Source organism: Actinia tenebrosa, unplaced genomic scaffold (assembly GCF_029948245.1).
Source record: "Actinia tenebrosa isolate PJP-AT-01 unplaced genomic scaffold, QUT_ActTen_1.0 PGA_scaffold15__27_contigs__length_11533743, whole genome shotgun sequence".
In the NCBI taxonomy this organism is placed as follows: Eukaryota; Metazoa; Cnidaria; class Anthozoa; order Actiniaria; family Actiniidae; genus Actinia; species Actinia tenebrosa.
This window is the reverse complement of record NW_028292575.1, coordinates 8,759,126-8,774,074: the sequence shown is the minus strand read 5'-3', so window position 1 is coordinate 8,774,074 and position 14,949 is coordinate 8,759,126. Positions and strand designations below refer to the sequence as shown.

At 34.9% G+C, this 14,949-nt stretch overlaps 1 protein-coding gene across 1 annotated transcript; it reads left to right on the top strand.

The window, feature by feature from the left end:
* Positions 1-281: 281 nt before the first annotated feature.
* Positions 282-14,776, top strand: LOC116299721 (polypyrimidine tract-binding protein 2). The gene is made up of 21 exons (XM_031708440.2): positions 282-469; positions 3,065-3,098; positions 3,440-3,462; positions 3,704-3,781; positions 4,494-4,559; positions 4,911-4,987; positions 5,063-5,135; positions 5,461-5,655; positions 6,245-6,296; positions 6,369-6,427; positions 6,938-7,038; positions 7,360-7,430; positions 7,916-7,984; positions 8,902-8,978; positions 9,661-9,694; positions 11,145-11,237; positions 11,631-11,725; positions 12,267-12,385; positions 12,583-12,657; positions 12,922-12,985; positions 13,191-14,776. Exons 1-21 carry the CDS (start codon positions 425-427, stop codon positions 13,257-13,259), a joined length of 1,569 nt encoding a protein of 522 aa, XP_031564300.1. The 5' UTR covers positions 282-424; the 3' UTR covers positions 13,260-14,776.
* Positions 14,777-14,949: the final 173 nt, after the last annotated feature.

The window sequence follows — 14,949 nt, the reverse complement described above, 5'->3', positions numbered from 1 at the left end:
GGTTTCAAAATATATTTTCATCTGACGTCATTTACGAAATACTTCGCTCAAAATTCCTTTCAAAACGACTTTTTAATATAGAGCGCCATTTCTTAGTCTTAACGTCGCCAAGTGTTTTAAAAAGATAGTGTACCAGCAAAATCTCGAATATCGAGTTGGTTACGTTTTATCTCGTATCTTTTATCCCGGAAGTGAATTAACCGGATGTAGTCACTCCTTATCATGGTCAACGGCGTGTTGTGATTGGTGGACGAGTGTAATATATCCCAGGGTTCCATGGGGTAGTGTGGTGGACTCGGCGGCCATGTTTTTCCTGTAGTAAAGTTTGCTCGCAGTACATCGCATATTTATCAGGCAAAGGAGTTTAAATAAACAGCTCCTTTCTTGACGGTAAAAACCGCTTATCTCTCTACAGCACGGAATTATGACCACTGTCGCAGCCCTGGCTGGACTGGCCTCGGGAACCAAGGTAAGGGGCTCTAATGCGCATCTGAAAAAACACGCACATGTGATAACATTTTGCAGGCAGCGAAAAAGGCAGCAACGGTCCTAACTCGTCTTTTACCAGTAAATTAAATGCCTTTTAACTCTGACTGAATAGCTTTTGTGTGTGGAAGAAGTGGATTACTTGTAATTTCAAGATAAGGGTATCTAGTTTATCTCTTAAAACCGTTTCATAAAGTTTTTCGCTTTGTTTTTATTGGACTTTCTGCGATCGTCTTCTCGCCGCTTCACCTTCAAGGAGCTGGCTTACCGCCAGTGTTAACCTCTTAAACCTCAATTTTAGACACCCGAAGAAGGGGATTTAAGATTGCAGTATAATAAGTATTCTTCTTCTTAGCAAGTTTTCTAATTAGCACATGTAAACTTCCGTCTGTTTTGCAAAATCTCCACGTCTTACTAGTATCCTCAGTTGAATTTGCTAATAATTGCGATCTTTAAAAAATCATGTTTTGCACCTCAACTTCTTTATGTTGTGATTGGAAACCAAGTTTAAATAGCCGTTATACTTAAACAGACTTATATTTTTAGGATCCAAGGTAAAATAATTTTTATCGTGGCTTTTTAAATTCTTCATCTTTCTCGCTATGGTTAATCAACGTGGCATATTTTAGGGACCAGCAAGTTGTCCTGGTGAACAAGAAAATAATACTTTGCGTTGTTTTTTACCCTAAAACTTCGTATCCAACCTATAACTCAGCATTTGAATCTCAAAATCATGATAGTTTTAGATTTATGGCTCTTATTCGCTAGTGTTTTCGTAAATATTGGGCTCGTGGGATTCAAAAATTCTTTAGGCAAACTTTAGTTACCTAGACGCTGGAGTTCTACTTATGACTAATTACCTTATATTTGCATAAATATTTAATTGAGAATACCTTTTGTGCCCCATTTTACTGAATATAATCCTCGATTATTACACCTAAGGATAAAATTAAGATTTGAGTAGCATTTTTTAGTTTTTACAGATTATTTTTGTGTTTTATGAATTTGTTATCGAAGTTTGACTCCTGCATAAACAAGTTGTCTTGAATATAACCAAGAACTGTGTAGTGCAGATATCGGCTGCATTGACAAAGCAAAAAATATCAATAATCTTAATTTCAAAAAAACATCATTTGAACTTTTCTTTGTAGGATGCACAGTTTATATTTTCTTGCTACAGTGGAAGCTTTAGGCATTCCTTTGGAAAGGATTATGCTCTCATTTTATATAACATATCTACATATTTGTATGTAAATGATCTGCTTTCTGTTTTGTAAAAATTCGTGTTATTGGCTCAGATCCAGTCATGCAAAATTATGAGACATCATAATGATTTGTTTTCAAAACGTTATTTGTGAAGCCTGGAATGCTAAGTCCAAACAAAGCTGGTTTTTTAAAGAAACTTTTGTTTCTTCAAAAATTAAACAGTCCAAAATGATTGCTCTTACAGAGGTGCTTTGAAGTGGAAAGATATTAATCTAGCTAGATTCTTTACCTTGGTTTTATTTCAAGTGCTCTCAAAACTGTATCTCTAGGTTTGTGTCCACCCTTGCCATTGAATCGCTTTCTGGTTTTTTATCTTTCTGTTCGCAGTTGTTTAGTACCCATACAATTACTGTACCATCTGTGAAAGAAATCATGCACAAGAGATGACAAATTTCCAAATGCTATGAATGAAATTAGATCATATTTTGTTAAATAAACAATATGTCAGTATTCTTTCATTTGTAGCTTACTAATTAGCCTACTAACTTGTTTTCTGAATAAGATTTGCAAAAAATCAAAATGATTCTGTAACTGATCTTTATTTATGTTCATATATTAAAAAGTATCAGCTAAAGAAATATATAAACAATGACTTTTGTATACATTCCAATTAACCATGTTTGAAGGAACAAATGATAATATTTGAAGCCTTAATCCTCCTTTAAGCAAGATATCAAAAATTCTGTTGTCCAGTGCTCGTGAGCTGGTGGACTTTAAGACACTTTTGTAAAAATTCCTTTTTCAAAACTATATTTCAATTTCTAGGCATTATTGAATGTTTCTTTAATATGTCTGTTTCATTAGCATTGTAGAATATCTGAACTAAGATCTAGACAACCCAGTATTGGCCATTAGTTCACTAAGAGTCTCCTGTAACTCAGTGGCAGGAGTATGATTAGTATGATAACGACTGCATAGTTTTTGTCTGGGTGAAACAAGGCATGAAAACAGAGACAAGCACTACTGTATGTGCACTCTCCCAACCTATTTGGATAATACATTTAAACCTATAGATAATTTCTTCTAAATAGAGTTACTACAAACAAAATAGAATATGAACCTCTTCGCAAGTTTAAACTATCCTGTTTCATAATGTACCCCATGGATTTAAAGTAATATTTTGCACTAAGTTTTTCAGACCAAATTTTTAATCCAAAAATGCCGTTGCCACTTTTAAAATTATCTATGAATGTTTTACAATACTTCCTAAGATTTTAATTTTTTAAGAATTAATTATTTGATTATTATTAGGCTTGCGAATAGTGAGTATTTTGTCCTGTTAGAAATTAATGGTGTTTTCTGATTCCTTTAGCGGTCAGCTGACGACATTATTTCAAGTATGGCTGGTGAGTACTTATTGTTTTTACATTCTACTTGCATTATGGCATCATTTTCTCCAATACCCAGGACTACAAGTAATGTGTGGTTGGTTGCCAGTCAATAGTTTTGGCTCCGTCTTACCTTATTTTTAGCTAAACTTTACTGGTTAAAATGACCAGCAAGAAAAAGATTTGACCAGAAAAGTTCCTGTTCTGGCTGGACATTGTCTAATAAGCAGCCTATATTTTAATCCCTGAATGAATACTAAATTCTTCTCTTGCATGATATTTCATGATAGATACTTATTAAACTTGCTATTAAATATTATTACTGATAATTAATATTTACAATATTTTATCCATTCCAGGGATTTCAAATGATCAGAAAAAGGTAAAGCAACATTAATTTATTTGTTAAGAAAAGTGAATATCTAAAGTTCTCTGATGGTCAGAAAAAGCCATCAAGCAATTCTTGTCTAAAATCGTATAAAGAAATCTATTGAAAAAAACCTTTGTGAATTACCAATTTCCTTACCTCGTATACTTATTGTATCCCTACAGTCTATCTTTTGCCCTATTGTGTATACCATATTTTTTGTATTTCATTTAAGAAAACTGTATGTTTTTTCCAGGCACGAATAGATAATACAAATCCCCCTTCTAAGGTTCTACATTTGCGTAATGTTCCCTCCGATGCGTCTGATGCTGAGGTAATATTATTTTGAATTATTATACATTACATGTAGGTTATTTGATTATTATGTACAGTATTTCATTTATTATATTTTTTTATGTGATTGCTACCCCCCCCCCCCCCCCAAAACATTTACATCCATGACCTTGAGTACTCTACCTTTTTTTGCAACATGTTGATTTTGCAATTTTAGAGGTTGCATACAACACAACACTTTAATCTCCATTATGCCATTAAACCATATTCTAATTCACTTTGATTTCACAATTTCTTTGAATATATCAATTTAACTTGCTTCTAAATACACACATTTCTTGAACAAAATGACTTTATTCTACCTAGTAGTAACCAAAAAAAGCAAAAAAAAAATCATCATTTACTTGGTTTTACAATTTAAAAGGAAAATTATCAAAAATTAACAAGGTTTGAAAGTCAACATGACTTTGTTGGTTTTGACTTGAATAATATAATGATTACTGGAAGTGCCGGTACTTCTCAATACCAGTATCTTTTATCCCTGCTTTTTATGGTCTTTATCTCTTTATTTTCTTTATTACTGAAGATCACTCAATTTTCACATCATTATATTTTTGCAACACTTATTTTTTATGTCACTTTATCTTTTCGTTGTTTTTCTTATTCCGAAAATTATGATAATTTCATGCAGTAGGGTAGATGTTATGTGTTAAGTTTATATATAAATTTAGGATATCTTGTTATTTCACCAGATTATTGCTCTAGGCATTCCCTTTGGAAGAGTAACTAATGTCTTAATGCTTAAAGGCAAAAATCAGGTATTCAATAAACTTTAAATTCTATTCAGTATATTTCATTTTTTATGTAATCATAATAAATCACTGTCTTCCTTCTATGGAGATACTGTAATTTTTCATGATACATCTGATTATGGTTTAAACTCCACTATTGCTTTGTCCTACAAGCTCAACAAATTTTGCTGGAATATCTCTGAATTTACAGTGAATTTATTCTGTAAAAAAAATGAGAAAAGAAGCTTTCCAATAGTCTTAATTTTTATGAAAAAGAAAAGCTCTTAGTTGTTTGTAGGACAAAATGGGTATATTCTGCCACAGTGATTGTTTTGTTATTGTCTTAACTATGAGTACTAACATACTTTGTTTTAATAGGCATTCCTTGAAATGGAAAGTGAGTCAAAAGCAATTGCTCTTGCAAATTACTACAGTTATGTTACACCAACTGTCAGGTAAGAATATCTTTTCTTGTGTGCCTGTGTGTGTCATCTTATTTTATATTTATATTTTTTGGTTATTTCTTGCAGAAATCGTCCTATATATGTTCAGTATTCCAAGCACAAGGAGTTAACAACCAATGAATCCCAACATGCTCCAGGGGTAAGAGTTTTATACTATAAATTATCACACTCAACAGTCATTCATATGATACTCGATATCCTATAAAGGTTTGTTATGCCAGGTTTAATATTAAAATTATAACTGTTATGTTAATACTTCAACATTCATTTCTTAGACATTTAAAAGATAGTTTTCCTTGCTTATAAATTTAAGGTGCATTTTTATATTACAAAAGCTGCTCTTTTCATACAAAATTTACTACGACTTAGACAAACCAAGTTTATATATATAATGGAAAATAAATGGTCAATCTTTCCAGTTTCAGTTTCTTATTAACCAATTCTTGTTATCGTTATCTTGTCAGACATCCCATATATTGGCAGCAGCAAGTTCATCTGAGGTTGTAGCCGCAGCAGGAAGTGCACTGAGTGGTTTAAGTGCTAATCAACTGAGTTCCAGCACTTCTACATCAACTGCAGAGGCTGGAGGTGCTGGATGTGTCTTAAGAATCGTTATTTCCAATATTATATATCCTGTTACTCTTGACATACTTCATCAGGTAAATGATATTAAGTTTTTGTCAGGTAATCAGACATTTTTCCTTAGTGGAGGAGGTGAAGAATTGAGAAATTTCCCTGGATAAAGTCCTAATATTTTGCCCCTAAGTTTCTGCAAGCCTCTAACCGATGGGGGTAAGAACTGACCAATAAATAAACATGGGAAAAGCTTTCAAACTTCACCCACTTGTTGTGCTACTTGAGTAGTATGAAACCTGAAAATCTCATTATAGATATTTTGACTAGATTTTGAGAAAAATGCCAATGTTTCAAGCAAATGGCATTTGGTTGTTGTTGCTGTGGTAACACATGTTGCTAGGAAACCATTATCAAACAAAACTTTGACAAACTTGACAAAGTGTTACTAATACATTTGAAGCATTCTTACCCTGCGAAGTCGTGATTTCAAAAGAGGGTGCCGCGCATGCTGTACCTCAAGCCAAAAAAACTATTTCAAGCCACCCTAATGCCTTGTTTCATGAATTGTTAGTGAAATTTTAAAAAATCTTGTGAAAGGCATACTGTATACTGGAAGGGAAGACCATACAGATATTTAGTAAATTAAATCTTAATTTGTGTTTCATTTCTTAGATTTTCTCCAAGTATGGTACAGTCCTCAGAATTGTTACATTCACCAAAAATGGTGGGTATTTTTAATTTGAAATCTGTTACATATAGTTTTGCTTTATTTGATTTAGTTTCTTGTTAACTTCAGACCAATTCCAAGCATTAGCAGAGTTTTCACAAGCCAGTGAGGCATTAAGTGCTAAATATGTAAGTATTTGTCATGTTGGCCGAATTACAGTATGCATGTTGCACAAGTCATAGTTGTCTACAGGTACTGGCTCATATGTATGCAGGGATGTTGCCTTAGCAGTGTTTCCTTTATTAAGTTCATATAATGCCACTATAAACCTTGAATCAAAACACATTTACTCAGGGTTAGCCTCATTTTAGTATCTAAATATATTCACAAATACCTGCAGGTACTAGTGAACTAAAAAATCCACAATTTCAACGTTGCAAACACTTTGTATTTTCATGGACCTTGCACGAATGCATGCAGATTCTACACAACATCAAGAAACAGCAGAGAATTTCAAACTGGAGCAAGATTACTCTGCTTATGGAGGGATTAAAGATAGTCAGTACCAAAACTAAGGCTTCTATCCAAGATCGTATCACACTTTTCTAGTATTAAAGTCTATGTTCTAAGGGGTAGCTAGTAGACTTTGCTTGATTAGTTTCCTTGTTTTTGACCCTCTTTATCTTACTCTACAACAGTGTCTTGATGGACAGAACATCTATACTGGATGCAACACGCTAAGAATAGATTTCTCCAAACTCACCAATCTTAATGTCAAGTACAACACAGAAAAAAGCAGGTAAGCCATCCCTTTTTCTTTTTGAAAATTAACTTTCCTATCATGGAAAAGCTAAGTGCACTACTTTGTCTCACTACCACAACCTAATTCGTCTACTGACACGCCTACTTTTGTCACTGTCTCCGATCCAGCACATTGCCAGTAAGGTATTTGCTGTAATACATGTAACAAAAGTAGGTGTGACAGTGAACGAATTAGGTTGTGGTAGTGAGACAAATTTTTGACGTGACGCCACAGTTTGGTGAGATCCATAGTACCTTCTGTTCCTAATTACTTTTTGCTGCTGTGACTCAAGCCTTGAATATTCTCTGTATTCTTCAGAGACTACACACGTCCAGATATGCCGCCAGGAGACGTTGATGGTGCCGCTGCTTTTTCACTCCCTGGTTTAGGTAGGTTTACAAACATTTCATGCAATTAGGATGGAACTCTTGTTTTTCCTAAAAAAAGTAAAGTAAATATTTAGGGAGGGATCAGAGTAAGTGGGGAGGGTGTAGTACATTTATGTCCCATAAACTTTGCTTGTGTGTGATGCCCCTCTGCAAAGTCTATTACCAGGCTTGTCCCTACGACCTTGAAAGGAGAGGTTGGTTTCTCTACCAATCTTAGTTATGCCATGTCTTGAAAAACTAAAATGGTGTTAAAAATAATTTTGTATTCCTGCAAAGGTGGGGGGGGGTTCATTCGAAGGATCAAACCACCTCTGGTGAAGGCCTGCTTACTACTCCATGTCATGTCATTGAGAGTGGTGATCAGTTAGCCTTCTTTAAATGACAAAAGTTTGCTAAAAGACATGATGTAATTTATTTATTGTACCTTCACAAATAATGAAACGATAAAACTTTGTTACTTAGGAGACTATTTTTTCTCATTTCAGGTAATGCGTCCAGTGTGCTAGGTAATCCTGCAGCACTGTTGGGCCTGCCCATGGGACTCCCACTAGCAAGTAAGTACTATAAACACAGTTTAGTGTAGTATGTAATCACTGATGAGATATCTATTTTTCTCCATTACTAAAAAGTCCCCCTAAAAGAACAGATTAGATATCTGTAAATTTTATAGACTATGCAATGAAACATGTATTAATTAATATATTAGCTTCTGTAAATGGCATGGAATTGTCACTTCTTGATACAGTACATACTACAGTGAATTACAGTGAAGTTGCCTGTGAGTTCATTGGCCTGGAGTCAAGCTGCCTGGAGTTGTGATTCGGCCCCCCATAATGTATGGTTCAGTTGCACGGAGTTCATAACTTGTCAAACCAGTAAACGCTTTTTTACTCCGACGAAGGACTAGCGTCTCAATCTTCAGTATGATTTGCCTTTTCATCATTACTGTTTCATTAGAAACACCGACGCAGCTCACACTAGTTTTTAGCTAGTTATATCTTCTTAACGCAAATATAATTTATTTAGCAGTAGTAAAGCTTTATAAAACTCCTAGCGACTGAACCATACATTACAGGCGACCGAACCAGGACTCAGGGTGACTTTACTCCGGGCGACTGAATTCATGGGCGACTTCACCGGATTCCACTACAGTAGTTATATTTTAGACCCCTGATTCTTTATTCTTAGTTCTCCACATTAATGTAGTATGCATAGTCATGAATCTTCCTTTCCTTAGATGTTTCTCAGTGTTCATAGAATAGATCATCTAAGAGAAATTGCTAACTACAGCAATATAGTAGCTATATTTAGATCCCTGTTTCTTTATTCTTAGTTCTCTCTATTCTTAGTTAAGGAAGTATGCCTAGTCATGAATCTTTCTTTTTTTAGATTTCATCAGTGTTCATAGAATAGATCATCCTAGAGAAATTGCTAACTGCATTCAGTATAATGTTATTGTTCTCTGTCACAGATATTTCTATGGCTGGAGTGAATCAGAGGTACCAAGGAGGCAGCCCACTGGTACTTGTGAGCAACTTGAATGAAGAGGTTAGTGATTACAGCAGTCAGTCCTACATCACCTTAAATAGAACTGTTTCACTTCAAATATATCTATTTTCAAGAGAAGAATATTGAAGATACAAATAATTCAATTTGATTTCTGTTTCTAAAATGAAGTTTCTGGTACTTTTGTATTGATAAAAAGTATTAGTAGTCGCTTTCACAGTTGTCTGTGCCATTTGAAAGGGTATCTGTGCCTGTGCATCACATATAATGGCGGTAATAAACTTGCAGTGCTAGAGACGTGAATTATAATATTGTCCAAGGTTAAAAAAGGTTTCTTTTCAAGATATAAACTACGAAGGGACTTTTGGATTTTTCTTCTAATTTTCATCATTCACACCTTTTTAAAGCTTTTTCAAAGCATTTCTAAGAGGGTTTGTTCATGTTTTTTCATTTTGTGTGCAAAAATCAAGCTCTTCACACCCTCTTCACTACAAATTTCTGTCATTTATACTTCTCATTGTGAATTTTACTCATTATTCCTCATTATTTCAATGCATGTGCACATAGCATTGTTGTGTTTTCAGTTTTTATTTTGACTTTGTTCTTTTTAGGTTAATAACTTTAACTCTGTCACTGAACTTTGTGTGTCTTTTCTCTTTTTCATTGGACGCTGCGGCGTGGCATTCCTACTCCTATCTCCTCCTTCCTGGTACTCCCTCTCTAGATGATTACCTGTGATGCACTTTTTACTTTGTTTGGTACGTCTCTCTCTTAATCTTTCTGCCACTTGCTAAATCCATACATGACTTGATAACTCGATATAAAGATTATTAACTCAATCTATTTGTTTTTTGTTGGGTATTTTGTATCTTTGTGTGGGTGCACAGAATCTTGCCACCAGTCGTAAACACTGTACATTGCTCTCAGTGGATTTCATTAATATATATATTTTTTCATAATAACTATCATATACACACCCAATAGACCTTTCCCGAATTCACTTGGATAACCATAAAACAATGGTTACAAGTCGTAACTGAGCTTGATTTTTTTATTCATCATGTCCAATCTCGACTTGAAGCCATTGTTTAGTGGTCATTCAAGCGAATTCGGGAAAGGTCTATTGCAAAATCATTGTCGTGTTTAAAATGTAGGACATAGAAGCTGTGACCAAACGGTATGCCGGGAAATGACATAACTGTCCTCAATGTATTATTTGAAATACACGGTTCGATGCGAAACACGTGTTTAAAGCCTTCATGCTTTATGTCAGTGCAACAATTCTACAAGTTATATCACTAGATACATCTCAGTAACAATCTTCCCTCATGTACCATTTTTGTCTTGGCTTCTATGTTCTGTGTAAGCCCAACAATAATTTTGTAATTGAGTGTATACATTAATTTCATACATGCAAGAAATGGCCTGTTTAATGAGGGGGGGGGGGGGGGGGGGTGTCCAACATTGGAGCAGATTTCTCATGGATGAAAAATACATATGGCACTGTGATTCTAGAATGGTTGCTGCTTTAAATCAGTCTGTGCTTATAAGTCCCTTGCTTTAAATAGTCACATACTGATATATCACTTGGATTTAATAATGTAATAATAAATAAATAATAATTAAATTCATGTCCCTTGGGGAACTCCTTTGCCGAAATAGAACCCTTGCAGTATGTCGGAATGCAGCTCAATTTGGAGGACATTCCAATTCTCAAGAGATTGAAATTCTTTTGTTTTGTCCTCCAAATTGACCTGCTCTGAAGTCACATGCAAATGGTCTGTTGAAAGTGATGTATTCCAGGAAAATACATTGTGGCCATGATTGATAATTGGTAAGAGTTGTTTTAAGAGAATATACATCCTGCAAAGAATCTATTGCTCTTACAAATCAGCAAGCCATTTTAGAGTCATTGAATTGTATCATTCCCTCATACCAGAGGGTTTTTTATCCTGGCCATAGGGATTCAAAGGGGTTACTTATTTATTATCTAATTGGCTAGCCTTTAGAGTTCGTTTAGCTTGACAACTCTATCACATAGAGTAGTCCCTGAAGATATCCATATACAGTAATTGCTATCATAGGAATCCCCATTTTGCTCACATGACCCTAACCATTAGAAGTTAAATAAAACTAAACTCAGAGGGAGGGAAGTATATTTGAGTATCTTTTCTCTTGCCATGCTATATCTTCTAATCATGATTGTAGGTTGCTATGGTGATGTGCAACGTGTAAAGATTCTATTCAACAAGAAAGATACAGCCCTCGTACAGTTTTCTAATGCCCAACAAGCACAGACATGTAAGTAAAGCCACTATAACAACAATTAGTACTATCACATATTAAATCTTTCTAAATCCTCAAGATGTTTCTTTGTGAACCGCCATATATATATATATATATTTTTTTTTTGAATTTGGTTTTGGGGCTGGTACTGAGGAGGTGGGGCATATCAGCATGATGCTAAAGAGTTCAAACATAGCCTTCAAAAAACCAAGTCATATTTACTATTATTGTAGGCTTAATCCTTTTAGGCAATGTTTCTAATTACACATAACATGTCTTTAAAAGTGTCATTTTATCATATGGTAGCCTTATGGGTGACAAAAGAATTAATTTTTGATGGAATCTTTAACAAATATTGCTTGGCTTCAAATCATCTACAATCTGGATCTGGATCAAATTGATTTTCAGCTATCGCCCATCTGAATGGAGTACGTGTTTATGGCAAGGAAATAAAAGTTACTGTATCTAAGCATTCGTCTGTCTCTCTACCAAAGGAAGGCGAGGTAAGAATTAAAGGTTATTTGAATCAGAATATACCATTTCTGAATTCCGAATTACTGCTGTGTTCCTTGATTACACACTCATTTGACTCGATGTCTAAATATTTATAAATATCAAGGGTATAGTGAAGAATGCACAACTTCAACAATGCAAACACTTTTGAATAATTCCACAGACCTTTGCTCAAATGCATGAATATTCTGCACAAAGTCGAGGCTAACCCTGAGCAACAGAGAACTCGAAACTGGAGTATTGCTACGCTTCTACTAAGTACAGCAGCAAGAGAATAGAACCTTTACCATAAACCCAGTGTGAACTCAATCTGAAGTGCTTCAATGTGAGACTGCATGTAAGAATATCTCTGGCTGCTACTAATACGGCTACCATTTCATGAAAGGTCCATTGCCGTGGTCTTTCTGGAGTAGTGCTCCCACGAAATTTTTTCCGGTGCTTCCTAGAGGTTCATGAAAATTCCCTTTAGATTTGGGCCAAAATTATGAATTATGGATGTTTTAGATAATTGTCATTTGGTTTTGATTTCAGGATAATAATCTGACCAAGGATTACAGTAATTCACCATTGCATCGATTCAAAAAACCAGGATCCAAAAACTTCCAAAATATTTTCCCTCCAAGTAGAACACTCCACTTATCAAATATCCCGTAAGTATTACCATTGTCATACTCATTCCACTTATCAAATATCCCGTAAGTATTACCATTGTCATACTCATTCCACTTATCAAATATCCCGTAAGTATTACCATTGTCATACTCATTCCACTCTGTTAATCTTCTCCTTTTTTATTCTCGTTTGTTCCTTTTATCCTTTTCATTCTTTCCTGTTTTGATTCCATTAGTGAGGGCGTCACAGAGGAAGAATTAACCGCACACTTCAGTGAGGCAGGGGAAGTCACAGATTTCCGATTCTTGCCGTAAGTAAAACCTAATGTTGGCTCTTTCAGGTATCAAAGCACAGTATGTACATGTAATTCAATATAAATAAATAAATAAATAAATAAATAAATAAATAAATAAATAAAACAAAAACATACCCAAGTTATACAATAAAGAGAAACGAAAAAATGAATATATTAGGGTCTATTTAGGTACATATAGAAGGACCCCAAATGTTTGTCAATTTTAAAGGAAAAATACAAGACCATTGATTAACGTCATGGTTTTATTCTTGATATTAGGAAAGATCATAAGATGGCTCATCTGACAATGGCATCACCAGAAGAAGCCATTGATGCACTAATAGTAAGTACATTGTTTAGTAGAGATGGGTGCTTCTCTCCATTCATTTATAGTGTCTCATGGTCGCTGGATTTGTGGTATAACAAATATCCTGCACAGAACTTCTACAGTCATAGACTAAGCAATAATTAGTGTCCGCCCCAAGTAAAGTTACCTCGCATCCGCCATACGAAATCTGTTTTAAATAACATTTTTTTTCGGTTTACAGAAAATGCATAACTACAAGATCAGCGAATCCCATCATCTTCGAGTGTCTTTTGCCCGATCATCCAACTAAATTCATCATTGATATTTTTTGTAGACTTAAGGTTATCAGTTGACTCCACATCACTAACATAATTCTAGATTTGTTGGACCTATATAGACCACCCCATCAATACACATTTCGTACACTCATTTTCCTCTACCTTAAAAAAGCTCTATATACATCTGTTCCTTGAAATTATATTTTGCATTCATACTACTTTAACCTGAGCTCCAGAGGCTCTAATGCGACAGACGAAGCCTACGACCAAGAAGCACTGCATCGAGAGAGCCTCTGAGACCCAGGGTAATACTACCTCCATTATCCTTTGCAAAATTTAATTCACTGATTACTGGCTGTTAAGCGAGAAAAACTTTAAGCTACTTGTGTGCAAAGCAAGATTCAGCTGAAAAGTTTCGATGTTTAACATCCTCTCCTTGTGAGACGTTGGCGAGAGTTTCATAGAAGAGTAGAACTAGTTTATACTTGTGCGTGCTCCTGAAACTTGTGTTGCACGGCTTTCACTGTGAAACACGCCTTTTACAGACAGCGCTTCTCAATGACGTGCGAAATCGTGTAATTTGCCGTCGCGACAAAGTAGTTTTTAGTGGACGTCAATCAAGTCGTTTCCATGACATTCTCTAGCCATGAGGTACTTGAAGGCTTTGTGTCTCCTGACAGTGCCATGGAAACGAATTGATTGACTATCTTACCGCAGCAGAAAATTGTACGATTACACGTATGACTGAGAAGCGATGTAGTATCGATATTGATGAGATAAGTATGATGTTTTGTTTGCACATTTTGCTTGTTGTTTGACATTTCACTAACTTTTGTCGTTTTTCGATTTATTTCAAGTTACTTTTATTAGGTTTCGTTTGAAAATCAAGTTCTAAAAACTTGCTTTGTTCATTTTATCTCGTTGATACATGGACTTTTCTCACAATGCGACCAAATTTTAAAGTAGCTGTTAACCAGTGCATATGTTATCAGCAATATTTAGACTCGTTCCTATCAGCCAAATTTCTTAATTTTTCTTTTGAACTAGAATACTTCGATTAAATTGCCAAAAAGAAATGATTTGGAAAATATAACGTTTCAGTTTCAAGATGGTCGCGCTGTCCCAAAGTCCACCTGTTTTCCTCAATGTTGCCCGTTTAAGCCTGGTTTTCACTTGCGACGGAATCCGGGTCGGAAGCGCGTCGGCTTGTGCTTGCGGTTTTATGCAATGCACGAACTGCTTCCGACTCTTTTGCGAATGAAAACAACGCTTTAGACGTCTAAAGAAAATGGAACGATTTTCTAAGATAGGACAACATTGATTGATTATAGCAAAATAATGTTCGGTTTGTTAAATAGCGATCTCTTTAAATAAGCGTTGTATTTTTAGGCGGCCATGATGCCTGTATCAGTTTCAGTAATGAATATGACATTTTTATAATGAATAGCACGATTGTGATTTGCTTTTTCACGCTTATATATGAACATGTAAAACACTATATTCTAGACGTCATTTCATACTATCAAAATAAAGAAACTATTTCTTATAACGACTTGTAAGGAGTGTTCATTACCAATCAATAGTCCTCTTTCGCATTTGATGGGTTCCAGTTGTCGTCATCTTTTATAGATTTCCATTTAAAGCTCACAGGATTTCATGGCATTCACAGATTGGGTTAGTAGGCTAATACACATTAAGCTATGGACACAGTGCAACATTTTT

Bases quoted from the DNA above. Each gene is read 5' to 3' on its own strand.
- LOC116299721 (XM_031708440.2), top strand. From the start codon at position 425: ATGACCACTGTCGCAGCCCTGGCTGGACTGGCCTCGGGAACCAAG. The intron at 7,039-7,359 runs GTAAGCCATCCC...TGTATTCTTCAG, and splicing joins TACAACACAGAAAAAAGCAG to AGACTACACACGTCCAGATA. The intron at 9,695-11,144 runs GTACGTCTCTCT...TCATGATTGTAG, and splicing joins TGCACTTTTTACTTTGTTTG to GTTGCTATGGTGATGTGCAA.